Here is a 16,905-nt window from a genome sequence, read left to right on the forward strand (position 1 = left end):
ATATGTGGTACAGACCACTGATGCTACCTGGGATTCCAAGGCAAGCACCTGGTCCACACGGACCCCCAAGCTGTGCCCCTCACACTTCATGGTGAGAGTCACCCCCCAAAAAAGAGGAGTTTCCCAAACCGCTTATGCTAGGCCCACCTACCCTCAGGACCTCCGTGTTGTCTGGGTTCAGCCTCAGCCCATTTTCTTGCGTCCATTGCAGTACAGAACCCAGGCAGCACTGTAGGGACAGGATGGCATCCGCTGTAGTTGGCAAAAAGATGTAGAGCTGTGTCATCAGCATATTGATGGCACAACGCTCCACACCCCCTGATGACCTCACCCAGCAGCCTCATATAGATGTTAAACAGCATTGGAGAGATGATCGAACCCTGCAGAACCCCACAACTGAGGCTCCAAGGGGCCCACTCATGCTCCCCAAGCTGAACTCTCTGAGGACGGTCCCCCAGGAAGGACCGGAGCCAGGCCAATGCCTGACCACCAATTCCCAGCTTGGAGACTCTCCTCAGGAAGATACCGTGGTCGACGGTATCAAAGGCAGCTGAGATATCGAGGAGGACCAGCAGAGAAGTTTTTCCCGTCGGCCTCCCTCAAGAGGTCATTTAACAGGGCGACCAATGCCGTTTCCATACCATGGCGCAGCCTGAAGCCCGACTGAAATGGATCTAGGGCATTTGTTTCCTCCAAGTGCGCCTGAAGCTGATCGGCCACCACCCTCTCGACCACTTTACTCATGAAAGAAACATTGGCGACGGGCCTGTAATTGCCAACTTACATTTATTTCTCCAAATAGCTGACCTTCACTGTCAGCAAGCAGAATGATAAGCCTACCAGCTGTTTCCTTCACAGGCTACAATGAATTCTCCTCCTTTTTATGGCCAGTGTATTCCCTGTAACAAACAGCAGGGTTTAAGCCAGCTGCTAGAATGTCACAAACATATTTTTAGCTCTGATCTCATTTACTGTCTTTCCTTAGTAACTATACAGTTCCTTTTCTTCTCCTGTCTGCTGACATTCTTTATAAAGCTAATACCTCCACTACACTAGACTGTACAGCACATAATCAGAAAGCAAAGAGTCGTACATTACAGGTAAGATTTTATTATATCTATCTGTTCTTTATTTGTTCTTTAAGAAGAAACATGCAGCAGCCCTGCAACCAGTTAGGCACACATTTGTCCCACTGATTCTGTAAGACTTGTGACCAGCAAACTCAAATAGGTAAATTTCTTGTGATCATTTTTCAGTCTTGAAGTTTTCATACAGACTATCATATTATGAATCATCATAAAAATGCCTAAGTTTGGGGTTTTAAATACATTCTCTTACTCCCATCTAGAGATCAGAAGTGTAGTAGTAGAGACCTGGGTTCAATACGCCATTCAGCCACATAAAGTCGGAGATGCATCAGCGGTTTGGGAAACTTATCTTTGGGGGGGTGACTCTCACTGCGAAGAGTGAGGTGCGCAACTTGGGGGTCCATCTGGACCAAGCACTGGCAAAAAGTGGGGTTACTTACCTGTAACCATGGTTCTTCAAGTGGTCGTTCTGTGAATTCACACATAAAGGGTTAAGTCAGCGCCAGCGTCGATCCCCTTCGGAACTTTCTAGAGCTCTGCGAAGGAAACATAGTTTAACATTACCTACACTGCGCATGCTCCGCCCGCCCAAGCCCCAGTTCCATTTTCCACCACAAAAATGCAGGGTAAGTCATGCAACATACAGTGACGGAAGTGGGGAGGCCGGGCGGGCATGTGTGAATTCACAGAATGACCACTTGAAGAACCATTGTTACAGGTAAGTAACCCCACTTTCTTCATTGTGGTCTTCTGTGAATACACACATAAAGGGTGACTAACAAGCTAACTCACCAGAAGGAGGGCCGTCACTGTAAGGCGGATGCCAGCACAGCTCTTCCGAACCTGGTTTCTTTCTTTGCTCTCAAATCCAGCCGGAAATGTGTAATGAAAGTAGATGGCTGAGACCATGTGGCAGTCCGGCAGATATCAGGGAGATCAATGCCATGCAAAAGAACAGTAGATGAAGCCACAGTCTTGTGGAGTGAGCACGCAGATGTTCAGGAGGTGTCAAATGGTGAAGCTGGTACTCCAAGGAAATCTTGGATACAAGCCACCGGGATAGTGACGACGGAGAAGCTGGGAGACCCTTCTTGTGTCCAAAGTAACAGAGAAAACGTTTGGGAGAGGAACGAAAGTCCTTAGTTCTTGAAACATAAAAGGCAGGGCCCTCTTGACATCCAGAGTGTGGAGCATACGTTCTATGTCAGAAGTAGGAGAAGCAAACAGGGTAGGTAGTATAAGGGGTTGGTTTTGGTGAAAATCAGACACCACTTTGGGTAGAAAGGAGACGTCAGTGTGCAACACCACCCTGTCAGGAAAAAACTGGAGAAAAGGTTGATCAGCCCGAAGGGCGGCCAACTCACTGGCCCTGCGGGCGGAAGTAATAGCAACCAAAAATAGAACCTTGAGAGACAACAGTTTGAGGTCACAGGTGGCCAAGTGTTCAAAGGGAAGTCGCATGAGGGACTGCAATACCAAATGGAGAGGACACTGGGGAACTAGTGGTTTCACAGGTGGGCGCAAATGCATAAGTCCTTTAAGGAACGCTTTAACAGTTGGATGGGAGAACAAATGAGAAGCTGGCGAACCCCGTGGCTGGAAGGAAACAATGGCGGCTATATAAAATTTCAACGTGGAAACAGACAATTTAAAGTCAAATAAGTAGACATGGTCTAGAGGGGCGGGGTAGAAATCAAATAAATAAATAAATAAATAAATAAATAGAAATTGTAACAAGGTAGAAAGATCAACTGGGCAAGAGGGGAGACCTCGAGACTCTGTGAACTTGAGAAAACTTCTCCATTTATACCTGTAAAGTGAAGAAGTGGAGTCCTTTCTAGATTTGTCGAGAACTTCTTTTATCTCAGGGATATCCTCCACGCTGCCAGATGGAGTGTCTGCAAATCTGGGTGAAATATGTTGCCCTTGTCCTGAGTGAGCAGGGCTGGAAAAATTGGGAGTCTTACCGAATCCACTGCCATCGATGTTAAGGTGGGGAACCACAGCTGCCTGGGCCAAAGAGGCGCCACAAGGATCGCTTCGGCTTTCTCTTGCTGAAGTTTCACCAGTGTTTTTTTGTAACAAGGGAAATGGAGGGAAAAGATATAGGAGGCCCTTGGTCCATGGGATCATGAAGGCGTCCAATGAGCGAGGGCCGCGACCTGCCCTGGAGGCAAAAAGAGGACACTTTTTGTTGACATGTGTGGCAAAAACATCCACCACAGGTGTGTCCCAACGGCGACATAGGTCTTGAAATACCTGGGGATTGAGTTCCCACTCGTGCATCTGCACAGTGCGACGGCTGAGCTTATCGGTGAGGGCATTGTCCTGTGTCGACACATGAACCACTACTAGAAAAATGTGGTGGCAGTAACACCATTCCCACAATGTTACTATTAGAAACAGGAGAGACTGAGAGTGTGTGCCTCCCTGTTTGTTGACATAGTACATGGTCATGGTATTGTCCGTAACTATCTTCACAGCACGACCATGTACTAGAGGGAAAAAGGACTTGAGTGCCTTGAAGACGGCTATCATTTCCAGGTGATCGATGTGAAGGTCCCGCTCCTGAGGAGACCAGAGGGCATGAACAAAATGAGGGCCGCAATGTGCTCCCCAGCCTGAGGGACTGGCATCTGTGGTGACTTGAGCGGTTAGTTGGAGAGGTCTGAAAAGGCGTCTGACTTGCAGGTGCGGCAGGAACGTCCACCATTGTAGTTGATGTGCTAGCTCTGGTGTGACCCTGACACCATAGTTGATGGTTGAGAGGGTCGAAAAGGGTCAGAAGCCATGCCTGTAAGGACCTGAGCTTGAGACAGGCGTGAGCCAGTCCTGGTGTTGTCGAGGCCATCAGGCCTAGTAGATGCTGAGCATGTAGCGCCGTCACTGTGGCACCTGACTTGAACTTCCACACTGCTTTCCGAATCTTTCTTATGTGGTCTTGAGGAAGAAATATGCGGCCCTTGGAGGCGTCCACGATCGCCCCTATGTAGTCCACAATCTGAGAGGGGACAAGATGAGATTTTTTTTAATTTATTCGGAGTCCCAAGTTTCGGAGCACATGGAGCGTGAATTTTGTGTCTTCCAGGGCCTTGCTTTTGGAGGGTGAGACCACCAACCAATCGTCGATGTAAGGGAAGACATGGACCCCGTGTAGTCGCAGGTAAGCGGCCACTGGGGCCATGCACTTTGTAAACGTCCTGGGAGCCGTCGCAAGACCAAACGGAAGGGTCTGGTACTGATAAATGGTGTCCTGGAAAATAAACCGGAGGAATTTGCGATGACTGGGATGAATTGAGATGTGAAAGTATGCATCTTTCAAATCTATGACCATGAACCAATCGTTTTGTTTTAGCAGGTCTATGATGGATTCTAAGGTCACCATGCAGAATCTGCGGGGACGGAGGTAAGTATTTAGCCTCCTTAGATCCATTATAGGCCTTATTCCTCCGTCTTTTTTGGGGTACGTCGAAATATCTTGAATAGAAACCATTGGAAATGTCTCTTTTTGGAACTTTTTGAATGGCATGTTTTTGCAGCAAAGATTGAACTTCTGCCTCTAAGGCAGGGTCGAAGGACGTGTATTCCACGTGACCTAAAGGTGGATATTCGATAAACTCCAGACGGTAGCCGGAATGAACGATACCAAGGACCCAGGCGGCGGTTGTAACGGAAGACCAGTTGAGAAAATACGGATGAAGTCTTGTGTCGAAAGAGGACATTGGAGGAAACTGCATGGAGTCAAAGGTACTGTTTATGTTTTTTAGCAGGGGGTTTGTAAGATTGGCAGCGTTGAGAAGACTGCCAAAGGTAGGTGGAAGCAGAGGAATTGCTCTGTGAAGATCTAGGTTGAGACTGAGGTTTATATTATCTGAATGGTTGTGACTGGCCAAACTGACTGGAAGATTTTTTTCCACTGGTATCTGTTAAACTTTGGCTGAGATTGAATACAGTAGGATTTAGCATTCTTTTTAGCTTTGTGCAACTCCTCAAGGTGGCTATCTGTCTTGAGGAGTCACTAAACAGGCCCGAAGCATCAAATGGTAAATCTTCCATTTTAGTTTTTACGTTGTCGAGGATTTTGGCTGACCGAAGTCACGCATGCCTGCGTAGAGTAACAGACGAGATGAGGATGCGAGCTGCGGCCTCGACGGAATGGCGAGTAGCGATTCTCTGATGCTTTGAAACCGTTAGGGCCTCTTCATAGGTGCTGAGATAGCCCTGTCTAACATCCTCAGGCAACAGATGTAAACCCAGAAGAAGCTTTAGCCACAGCTGCTTTTGGTAAGCACCTAGGGCCATCTGATAGTTAGCGACTCGCAAGAGAAAAGAAATGAGAGAGTAGATTCTTCTCCCAATCATCTCCAACTTCTTGCCTTCCTTATTAGTAGGAATGACATGAGACCGCCCCGTAGGTTTTGTGCACCTGGTCTCAACAATCAGAGAATTAGGAATCGGATGTTTCAAAAGAAACTTAGCGTCATCTCCAATGATTTTATACATATTTTCCGTACGCCTCGGTAAGGGAACTGAGGATGATGGATGGTCCCATAGCTCTGTGATGATTTTGAGCAAAGCAGGTAAGTAAGAGAGACTAGGTGGTGGAGTGCGCTCCTTGGTAATATCGCCAAAAATAAGATCCTCCTCTGGAGGTGCAGGTTCATCCACTCGCAGTTTAAGAGTTTTTGCCAATTGGGATAACATTTGAGAGTAAGAAGAAAAGTCCTCAGAGGGAGAGGAATCATGTGGGTCACCAGTATCAGACTCCACAGTCTCTCCAACTGGCAACGGAACAGGTTGAGGCTGCTGAGGCAGCTCGTCGTCTGAGCCTGATGGCTGGGTTTAAAACGGTTGGTCGTCGTCGGAGGACGGCTCATGGACCCTTTTGCGATGTTGAGGGTCAACCTCGACAGCGGGAACAGGAACAGCGCATGTAGGAGGAAGCGCTGGAGTAGGGGGTGCAGGTAGGACCGGCAGGTGGGAGGGGAACTGGTTGAGGGGCCTTGTCGACATCGTGCTTGTGTCGGTGTCGACGACGGCGAGGGGGAGTAGACTCCAAAGAAGACAGGTAAACATATTTGACTCAGTGACGCCGATGACGTCGATCGGAAGACGTAGAATAAGACGAGGAGGAGGAGTCGCGTCTCCGACATCGTCTATGCCTCCTACCCTGGGAGCTCGAGGACGTAGATTCATCTGAGGGCGACCGGTGTCTGTGGCGCGATCTCCGATGGTGATCCCTCTGCTCCTTATGAGTAGATCGACACCAGTCGTTGAAAAGATGTTTTTCTCTTCTCCGTCTTTTTTGCCGGAGGCGAACTTGCTCTTGACGGCATTGGGGAAACAGAATGAGCCAAAGACGCCCGCCCGGTCGAAACAGGGCTGAGAGGGGCTAAACCCAAGCTTGCAGTCGCAAGGACAAGCTGACTTGGCGTCGGAGACTGCACGCCAAGGGGTAACACTGGCTCAGGCTGTCTAGGAGGGAGCGAGGTAGCTGCCTCCGACACGGAATCTTTATCCTGAGAAGAATCCTCTAAAATTGGCGAAGGGAGGGAAGTCCCAACAGCTGTAAGGTGCACAGTGGAGAATTTGTTTTTTGAAGGCTGTTTTGCTTTTTTTTGCAGGTTTGGATGAAACAGCCTTGGTGTAAGAAGGTTTCTTCGCCACCTTCTTAGGCGATTTAGAAGCAGGCACCTCTGAAACTTCAGCCTCGGGATGGTGAGAAGTGCTCTGAAATTCGGGAACGGGAGATGGAAGCTCCATTGCCGATGGCTTAGAGGCTGACAAAGTAGAGTCCCACAAGTGAAACTTAAGCCGCTGTTGTCTTGCCTTCAAAGCGGCTTTAGTAAAAGCTTTACAATGTTTGCAGTTCTGGGGAGAATGCGATTCCCCCAGACAAAAAAGGCAAGTGTCGTGCCCGTCGTGATAGGGGATCTTGCCTGAGCAGACGACACACCAGCTAAAGGGTCCGGAAGGTGGGGGGGCTTAGGCAGGGACCGCAGGGACCAGGAGAGAGCCGGTAAAAAGGGCAGGAAAACGGGACGCTCACCAAAGGCAAAGCAGGGAGGGAAGAAAAATACCAAACCAAGTCCGCAAGCAGTAATCAATGTCCGTAGAACGCCAAGATCAAAAACCAGAAGGAATATGATTGAATTACCATTGGAAAAGCGGAAATAGCAGAGCTAAGCCAAAGAGGAACCACTTCGCACGGCGGAGAAATGGAACTGGGGCTTGGGCGGGCAGAGCATGCGCAGTGTAGGTAATGTTAAACTATGTTTCCTTTGCAGAGCTCTAGAAAGTTCTGAAGGGGATCGACGCTGGCGCTGACTTAACCCTTTATATGTGTATTCACAGAAGACCACGATAAAGAACCACTCCTTAATTATCCCATAAACCTTGGAAATCCTACTGTTGTCACAATTCAAAATTGACTTAGTAATAAATACAAGACACACACAAAAAGCTAGACATGACTTGGGCCAAGTACAGACCTTACAGCAAAACCACAATTGCACTGTAGTGCAAAAAAACACTGTCATGCCATCAGAATTTTGCAAACTAAGTTTACTGTGATCCAGAAAGAAAGGGGGATATCTGACATATGCAAAAGAAGAAATATATGCCTATTCATATATTTCTGTGATTAGTTCATAATTGTTACTTAGTGCCCAAGTACTTGTCTTCAGGGTTGATAATTAGCTAACTCTCCATTCTTTATGGCATAGTCTGTTTGCATTTAACATTAAGATTTAAAGCGGTCCAATATTTCTTACTTGCTTCTGAGCAATGGTGACACAAAAGTTTATGAACAAGTGTGGCTTGATACTAAAAGCAAGATTCTGAAAATGTGACTAACTCAATAAAGTGCAGATTCTCTCCAAAAAACTACTGAAGACTTTCCACAAGCCATGAAGCTAATAGGAAGACAAACATAGCATTGAGCTGGCCCTGTCTTTAACCCAAGTTAAAATCTGACTTTTGGTTTTAAACTGTTTTTTGTCAACTGTCAGTAGACCAGATGGAGATCTTCTGCTATAGAATGGGAGAGAAATACTTACATAAAAACACAAAATCTAAACCCATCTCTACTCGTGCCCATCTCTACTGCTAAATAGTTGCATCTCTACCAACTGCTGAAACACAAGTATGCAACATGCAGTGCAAAAGCCACATGCAGCCCCCTCAGTGGCCCAAAATATAACCATACCAGTTTTAGAACAAAAAGTCTGAATGACTTCCATCAGTGACCCTTTGAGCTGGTCAAGGATCAGTTGTTCTATTTTTAGCTCCCCACACACACAACCTTCAAAATTATTTAAAATTCTTTTTTTTTAAAGAACTGGAAGGAGGCTTTTCAGTAACTCCTTCCAATATTTGTAAGAAAAAGTAGATGTGCTTTAGGCACATAAGGAGTAATAATTAGCAGCAATTTACTATGGAATATATTCATATTTGCTCATAAAAGACAAGGTGCCTATGTTTTTAACTTTCACTAATATGCCAGCTAGTATAGTTTCAATTCTTCTTTCTAAATAAAAAAAAAACACACACACACACACGAACAGGAAAGAAATGGCTTAAAATTTCAGGAAATTTTATCTCTTAAGGATGGGAAAAAAGTAGTTTTTAAACGAGGAAAATTGTAGAGAAAAGCCATGATGAATATAAGTGCTCATACAAAAAGAGTTACAGATTGAGAAGAATACTGAATACAAATGGGAGATGTGGCTTTTTGATTTTTTTTAACCAAGTATTTTCATCAGTAAAAAGCAAGGCCTCCAAGAATAGGAAACCATTCTGCCTCTTCATATTTTGTCCTAATGGTACCTTTTCCTCCATAATACAGATTATGCATGAGGAGAAGCCAGGTCTGTACATTTCTTCAGAACAACCCAGTTTCTCACGATCTACACAGCCAAACCCTTTGATGATGATGAGGAGGAGGAGGAGGATCTTAGAACTTCTAGGAGAACTAGAAGGGATCATTGAGTCCAGCCCCTGTCAGGGAGGCACAGTGGGGAATCAAACTCCAATCCTCTGGCTCCATGGCCATCTACCTAAATCAATGATCTATCTCTTTGCTGTAGTCTATGAAGCTAGACTGATTTTCAGAAATTCTTTGATGCACTCTAATAGCCTGCAAATATTTGCAATATGATCTTTAGTGCCCTTTCCTTTCCAGAATCCAGCTTGAACAGCAGGAATTTCTTGCTTTGTTGCAACATCTTGAGCTTCACTTTGTTTCATAGGAAACTAAAGCAATAGTCTTATAGTTATGTAGTCCTTGGCATCTTTCTTAGGACCTGGAATTTATATTGTGGGCCACTGTTTTGTTTCTCATATTTGTTGGTATATTTACTTCCTAGTATTTTCAGAGCAGCGCTCACTTTGCTTTCTAGAAGTTCGTCATAGGATTTATCTTCAAATGAATCTGTCATCCTCTTACCTCTTCCGTATACGTCTTCAATATACTGTTTCTTTCTTTTCTTTCTTTTTTCACGGTCAGATAAATGTGTTTCCTTCTTGGTCATTCAGCATTCCTAACCTAGGCTGAAATTTCCCATTTGATTTCTTGGATTTTCTGGAAGAGATCCTGGTTTTGTTTCGGCAGAGAGAATATGGCTTCTCTATCTCCTGCTTCCAATTACATAGTCTATTTGATATCTATATTGACCATTTGCTGATGCCCACATGTCCAACTATCTGATCAGCTGCTTGAAGCATGTATATGTAATAAACAGATTGATGGCTTTGCAGAACTTGTACAGCTCATTCTCCTGCTTCATTTCTGTCCCCTAAGCCAAATTTTCCAACATTTGGTTCTGCTTGCTTCCCTACTTTTGCTTTCCAGTAGCCTGTGAGTATACGTAAGCATGTCTCATTTTTGTTTGTGATCAATTTCCTCTTAGCTGATTGCATAAAAGCTCTCAATTTCACCTTCTTCAGCATTTGTTTCTGGAGCACAGACTTGGATGGTGGTTAACTTGATAGGGTTTTTCACAGAAAAACCTATTAATTGACCAGACTTTGCATTATAGCCTATGCTAAATCTTGCCCCAGTATTAGAGCTTCCCTTTCACTTCTGTGCACGCGAGCCTCTGGACACAATGGTTTGTTTTCCTATTGGCAAAGGTGTCAGATAAGGGTGCATTTTATCCCCTTATCGGTTCAATTTGTAGGCAATCTGGGACATTTTTCTAGTTTCAAGTTAATTCCAAATTAGAATTATGGGTATCCCATGCAGGAATACCAGTGTGGTACAGTGAGTCAAATACAGTAGTAGGATCCAGAGCAAACCTGTGCTCAGCCATGAAGTTCGCTAAGTGACACTGGACCAGTTGTTCTCTGCCTCTCAACTCAGAAGGTAAATGTCATGATAATATGGTGAAAAGAAGAACGATCTTCAAAAGCATCATGGCAGGGGGATAATAGATTGGAGGAGGGGGATTCTTAGTTATTGTACTGGGCCACTTTTGTTAAATTATTTAACCCACAATTATTTGACCTTTCTAGTGAGTATACTAAAAATATATATTACAAGCTCACAATAATATAGGACTCCTGTATCCATGGGACAAGTGTCTGTGGTTTCACTTATCTGTTGTCTGAAAATATTTTAAATGTTTATAAAAATACTGTACCCAGAAATATATATTTCCACAATGCAGTTGCTAGAACTGGCCACTACAAGGAGCCAGAGACCATACTATGTATATAGTTTGCTATTATCTGTGGTTTTCAGCATCTGCAGCGGATACAGGGGTCCTATTGTATAACTTATTCTGTGTACACAAAGGTGTTAAGACTGCTGGGAAAATTGAAAACCTGAGCATACTTCCCATATTCCAGTTAAGCACATCCTTTGCACTAGGAGAAGTGACATGTCAGTGGAAGTCAGAGCTGAACCGAGTCCTAGCTGTCTTTTTATACAAAGGCAGCTCAATTTCTTAAGTCAAAAACATGGACTTAAAGTTGAATATTTCACTCAAAGCATCAAATGATTAAGCAACCAGAATATTTCATACTGTGCTCTATTAATTTGCACTGTATATAAAAATGAAATTTATTAACCAAGTTGCTCAATCAAACTGTGACATCAATTAATTGGCTATTTGTATTTAGATAAGAAAAGCTGAAATACTCTTGCATAGATATGTAAATAGTTTAACTCTCAGAGGCAAACTCTTGCAAGTTATGAAAGCAAGGGTACTTGATTTTAAACAACTACAAAATCTTAGATATTTTATTTTTAAGGTAAAACATCAGAAATTCTGAAGTATAGTTGCTCCAGCCTTAAACAGGCCAGAAAGAAGGAAAAAGCCCAAAGTGCCTTGTGAAATCTGTATCTGAGCAGCAAACCACAGGAAAGCTGCATTAAGATTCCCTATATGAGACCACATGGCAAACATGTTACAATAGCCAGGTTATCTGTTTGTCCCATAAATTTGCCCTGAGTATGAGCAAGGTCCTTACCCCTTGAAAAAAATGACAGAATTACACTCCTAGAAGCAAAAACATGCTGCTTTTATATATGTTTATAACTCCATAGCTCTTAAAGCATTACACAGGTTACACATTGTTCCCCTCCCCCTAGAGCTACTTACTCAATTTACTGACCTCATAAGGATGGAAGGTTGAGTCAACCTTGAGCTAGCTACCTGAGATTGAATCCGGGTCATGAACAGTTTTGGCTGCAGTACTGCAATTTAAACACTGCACCACCAACCACCCTTTTCCCATTTGTTACTTTGTTTCCGCCTAGCCATCTGCTCCATTAAATGCTTCCCTAACTTATTTAATCAATTATGAATCAAGATCATACTCCTCATAAATCTGCAAAATAGCAAATATGCTGACTGCTCTAAGATTAAGACCTTATCTCTTAGTAGCATACTTGGATCCACAAAACTTACACAAATGAGATCACATGAGAAGGCACACTGAGATTGTATCACACGAGCCAGAAGATAGATTCACTAAAAGTATGTACTTACATCTGGATATTCTTTTACAGGCACATATAGTTTCTCTTGTAACTGTACAATAGGTCCCACAGCATCAGGTAACTCTGCACTTCTCTTCTCCGTACTACCATTTAATGTGTCGTTATACATGTCTTTCCGTACTCTGCTAATTTCTGTGGGGGGAAAAATGTACACTGTGTATTATAGTAAATATAAAACATTAAAGTCTACAACAATGATTATTTTCTGTGACACTGCATGTCTTTTTTCAAACATGAAATTAGAAATTTAATCCATATGAGGTGTGCTTTTTGAACCAACTATAGCTAACTACACTTCAACAATATTTTCTTCACATTTAAAAATGCATATGCATTGGTATAAATACATATGCATTGGTATAAATACATCCTTGCATGGAAAATATAAATATTGTTAATTACTCTTTGTTATAAGAAGATACAACTACAACTAAATGGAATATTTTTCATGCAGTTCAAAAAGTCCATTATAGAACATTCAAAACATTGAAAGCAACTGAACTGCTAGTTTCTTTGATTATATTCCCAACATTGCATAACTAGTATTATAGTGCTTAAGGTTTATGATATCCTTCCTTAAAAGACTTTAAGGAAGACTTTGAATGGGAAGACATTCAATTTTCATAACAGGTGTAAGAGAAAACTGTGAAGTCTGATGCTATTTTTAAGAATTTGTTTTTAGAAAGGATTCAAAGCAGTTTAAGTACAATAGGAACTAAAGCTGCAAATATAATTTCTCTAAATCAGGGGCGGGCAAAGCCCATCACTCTAGTATTTGATGAACTGGATTATACATGTTCCTCGCTTATGGGGATACAGGCTAAATCTTTTCATATCCTTGCTCTAAGTCAGGGGTTTCCAGACTTTTCAGTATGAGAGCCACATCATATATTTTACATTTTTGAGTGCCGAAGAAGGGAAAGGGGACCCAAGTGATTATAAGCATGTCTCGTTTTTGTTTGTGATCCATTTCCTCTTAGCTGATTGCATAAAAGCTCTCAATTTCACCTTCTTCAGTATCTGTAGCTGGAGCACAGACTTGGATAGTGGTTAACTTGATAGGGTTCTTAACAGAGCTTGATTTATATTAATTGACCAGACTTTGCATTATAGCCTGTGCTAAATCTTGCTTAGTATTAGAGCTACTTCATTTCTCCTCATTTTTTCATTTCCAGAATAGAACATTCTGTAGTTATCTGACTGAAAATATCCCATTCCAGTCCACTTTAGTTCACTAACATCAAGCACTGCAATGTTTATGCATCCATTTCTCAGTTTCTAGTTTCCCTTGATTCACATTTCTCACATTCCATGTTACATTTTTGTGTTGTGCAATACTGGACTTCCCTTTCATTTCTGTGCACGCAAGCCTCTGGACATAATGGTTTGGTTTCCTATTGGCAAAGGTGCCAAACAAGGGTGCATTTTATCCCCTTATCTGTTCAATTTGTAGGCAATCTGGGACTTTTTTCCTAGTTTCAAGTCAATTCCAAACTAGAATTATGGGTATCTCATGCAGGAATGCCAGTGTGGTACAATGAGTCAAATAGTAGGATCCAGAGTAAACCTGTGCTCAGCCATGAAGTTCACTTGGGTCCCCGTTCCATTCCCTCCTCTTCCTAGGCCTAGGAAGGCAAGGTGGGCCAGATGTGGCCCCTTCTCTAAGTAATGGCTACCATAAATTTTACTTACAAATAGCCTCAATATGGGCCATATAGGATCTATTTAAAACTATACCCCCAAAAAACCCGCCTACAAATTTATGAAAGCAAGTTCAAGAACCATAGGTTTGGCACCAAATATGCCACCAGGTGTAGAATTTAACAATATGCAAAAACTGAAGATCAATTCATCTGATGTACAATCTAATGTTTTTTTAAAAAACAGCCAATATAATCCTACGTACCTTCATCAGGTAACAATCAAGAATATAAACAAAAGCACATGTACAAACCAGTTCACTTGTTTCCAAGCTAATGCAACAAGCCTGAGTGTCCTGCAACACTCCATGGGGAGGGGGGGGGACCTTGAGAAGTAAGGTATTCAAACTAGATTCCCAACTGCAGACATCTAATGATAAAATAGGAACACAGCAGAAACCTGTTGCCCGCACAGTAACTGAAATGGTTTCTAGAGCTTCTGAACTAGATAATTCACATCAGGTCTTCCATCTGCTTTATGATAAGATCTCCAAAAGAGTGCTGCATCTCCTGCAATAAACCTGACATTAAGATTAAGAGTGTTTTCAAGCAAATATATACTTCAGACCAATGGAATCTCTCTTAAAACTGCCCATATAAAATCAAATTCATTTATATCACAATTTGAATTTAATAAATAATTTTATTTAAATTGTTTTAAAAATCCAATTTTTGAAATTTAAATGAGTCAAATCAAATCCACCCTGTCACATCCAAAATAAAAGGAACTCTGAGAACCATGCAGGATAGCATTAAGCTTATTATGACTTAATAAGTTTAAATTATGCATATGCATTAATTCTGCTGTGTGAATTATTTCTTTTCGGTTTATCAAGCAGCCCTGTCTTCCATCTATGCTGTTTTTTATGAGCTGCCCAATTGTGTCTGACTTACAGTGACACAATGAATGAGTGCCCTCCAAAATATCCTATCATTAAGGGCCCTGCTCCGTGTTTGCAAACTCAAGCCTGTTGCTTGCTATATGGAGTCAATCTACCTCATGTTTGGCATTCTTCTTTTTCTGCTGCCTTCAATTTTTCCTAGCATTATGGTCTTGTCCAGCACGTCCTGCCTTCATTTCGAGTCCAAAGTACAAAACCTGTTTTAACATTTTTGCCTATATAGAGTTTAGGCCTCATTTGATCAAGACCAACTGTTTGTCTTTCTGGCAGTCCATAAAGCTCTCCTTGGGCATCATATTTTGGATTTACAGTCAGCCTTCTTTACTGTCCAGCCTTCAAATCCATACACAGTAAGTAGAAATACACTCTTGTTGAAGAATTTGGTCTCCAGTGAAACTTAATTACACATGACAATTTTTTCTAGTTCCTTTATAGCTGTCCTCTCAAGTCTGTCTTCTTCTGATTTCTTGGCTGCAATGTTTTTTATTTGATGACTGAATCAAACTATAAAAAAATCGCAGTTTTCTCACCACCAACATTAACATTATATAGTGTTTCTGTAGTCATAATTTTTATGTTTTCAATACTCAATTGCAGCCCTGATTTTCAACTTTCTTCTTTTCTACTTTTATCAGGTGCAATTTCAAGCCATTCCCAGGAAGATGGTGTCGTTTGCATATCTTAAATTACTGATGTTTCTTCCACCAATTTTAATACCTACTTCATCTAAATACTTCATCTAAATCTACTCTGGCTTTCTGTATGATATGTCCATTACATGGATTGAACAGACAGGAAACTGAAATACACCCTCTGCCAATGAGAAACCATTCTGTTTCTCCATATACAATTCTACCAGTAGCTTCACGTCCACAATATAAGTTACTCATCAGGCCAATCAAATACTGAGGCACACCCACAGCTTCTCACCATCCACAAAATCAAAGGTATTGCTGCAGTCTATAACCAACAGATCATCTAGTGAAATGCTTCGGTGTGCTCAGGTAGCCAGCAAATACAGTGCCTCTTCATTTTTAGAATCCAGCCTGAACATAGGGCACTCATCACTTCATATAGAGTAAAAGACTCTGAGCATCATTTTGCTTGCATGAAAGATTAATGAAATGGTTCTATGGTTATTGTACTCTTTGGTGTCTCCTTTCTTGCACAGCAGAATGTGTACTGAATATTTCAAATCTGGTCACCATTGTTTTGTTTTCCATATCTGTTTGCATATTCTTAGGATTTTGACAGATTCAGTCTCTTTGGCTTAAAAGAGTTCTATCGGTATCCTATCTACCCCAAGCAATTTATTTCTTCATAGTGATTTCAGAATAGCTTTCACTTCACTTTTTAGAACTGCAGACTCTTCATCACATGATTATTATGCAAAATATTCTGCCACCCTTGCATTTCTTCTGTTCAGTATACTGTTTCTACTTCTCTTTATTTTAACTTGGTGAGAGAGTATAATTCCCCTGTTCATCTTTCAGTATGCCTGATCTAGGTTTAAACTTCCATTTTATTTATTGGACTTCCTGGAAAACAGCACTTTTTTCCTTTTGCTTTTCTCTATCTATTTCAACTGATTATTGCAATAGTTCTCTTTGTTTCTATGTGATAATAGCTGAAAAGTTGTATTCAGAATTCTTTTGGAGATACTCAGTCAGAAATACTACCTGCTGGCTGGCTTCCCACACTAAGCTTTGGAAACAATATAAAATGCAATCATCCTGCATTGTTATGGTACAGCACCCACCCAGCTTCACTTCTTTGCATCGTTATCAACTGTGCAGTTTTGGAAGGCTGAAACCTAATGAAGGAGTGTCTTAAAAAGCTATAGGAACAACTCTACAGAGATACACATCATGCTTTCATCAGAGATCTATCCACTACTGCAGAAATAATTTTCACATACTTTAAGGAAACTATGATGTACTCCAGATATACAACTAAGCTGTTCTTCTTGCATACATCTGTATACTCTAAAGCTATGCAGATTATTATGGTGAGGTTCATTTGGGTTTTTTGGGGGGTAGACTATAACTTCTCACCATGTCACTTGGGGAATTCCAGGAGCTGTATTCCAAATCACAGGCTTGCACAGCTCTGCTACCCTTTGAGCTTCATAAGTTTTGGGCCATTGTTATTAATGTCATTCCTAACAGTAAGATGACTATAAAATCCTCTTGACCTGAATAATACTGCAC

At 42.0% G+C, this 16,905-nt stretch overlaps 1 protein-coding gene across 18 annotated transcripts in view; it reads right to left on the bottom strand.

The window, feature by feature from the left end:
• QKI (QKI, KH domain containing RNA binding) overlaps nucleotides 1-16,905 on the bottom strand; it is a 214,743-nt gene that overhangs the window by 145,409 nt on the left and 52,429 nt on the right. For all 18 annotated transcript variants that reach the window (XR_013540517.1, XR_012085235.2, XR_013540518.1 and 15 more), the window contains exon 2: nucleotides 12,083-12,225. Coding sequence is in view for 14 of the 18 variants with exons in the window: in XM_078383197.1 (XP_078239323.1) it covers nucleotides 12,083-12,225 (143 nt within the window). In the remaining 4 variants the exon portion in view is untranslated. The remainder of the gene's footprint in view (nucleotides 1-12,082; nucleotides 12,226-16,905) is intronic.

Source organism: Pogona vitticeps, chromosome 1 (assembly GCF_051106095.1).
Source record: "Pogona vitticeps strain Pit_001003342236 chromosome 1, PviZW2.1, whole genome shotgun sequence".
Classification (NCBI taxonomy): domain Eukaryota; kingdom Metazoa; phylum Chordata; class Lepidosauria; order Squamata; family Agamidae; genus Pogona; species Pogona vitticeps.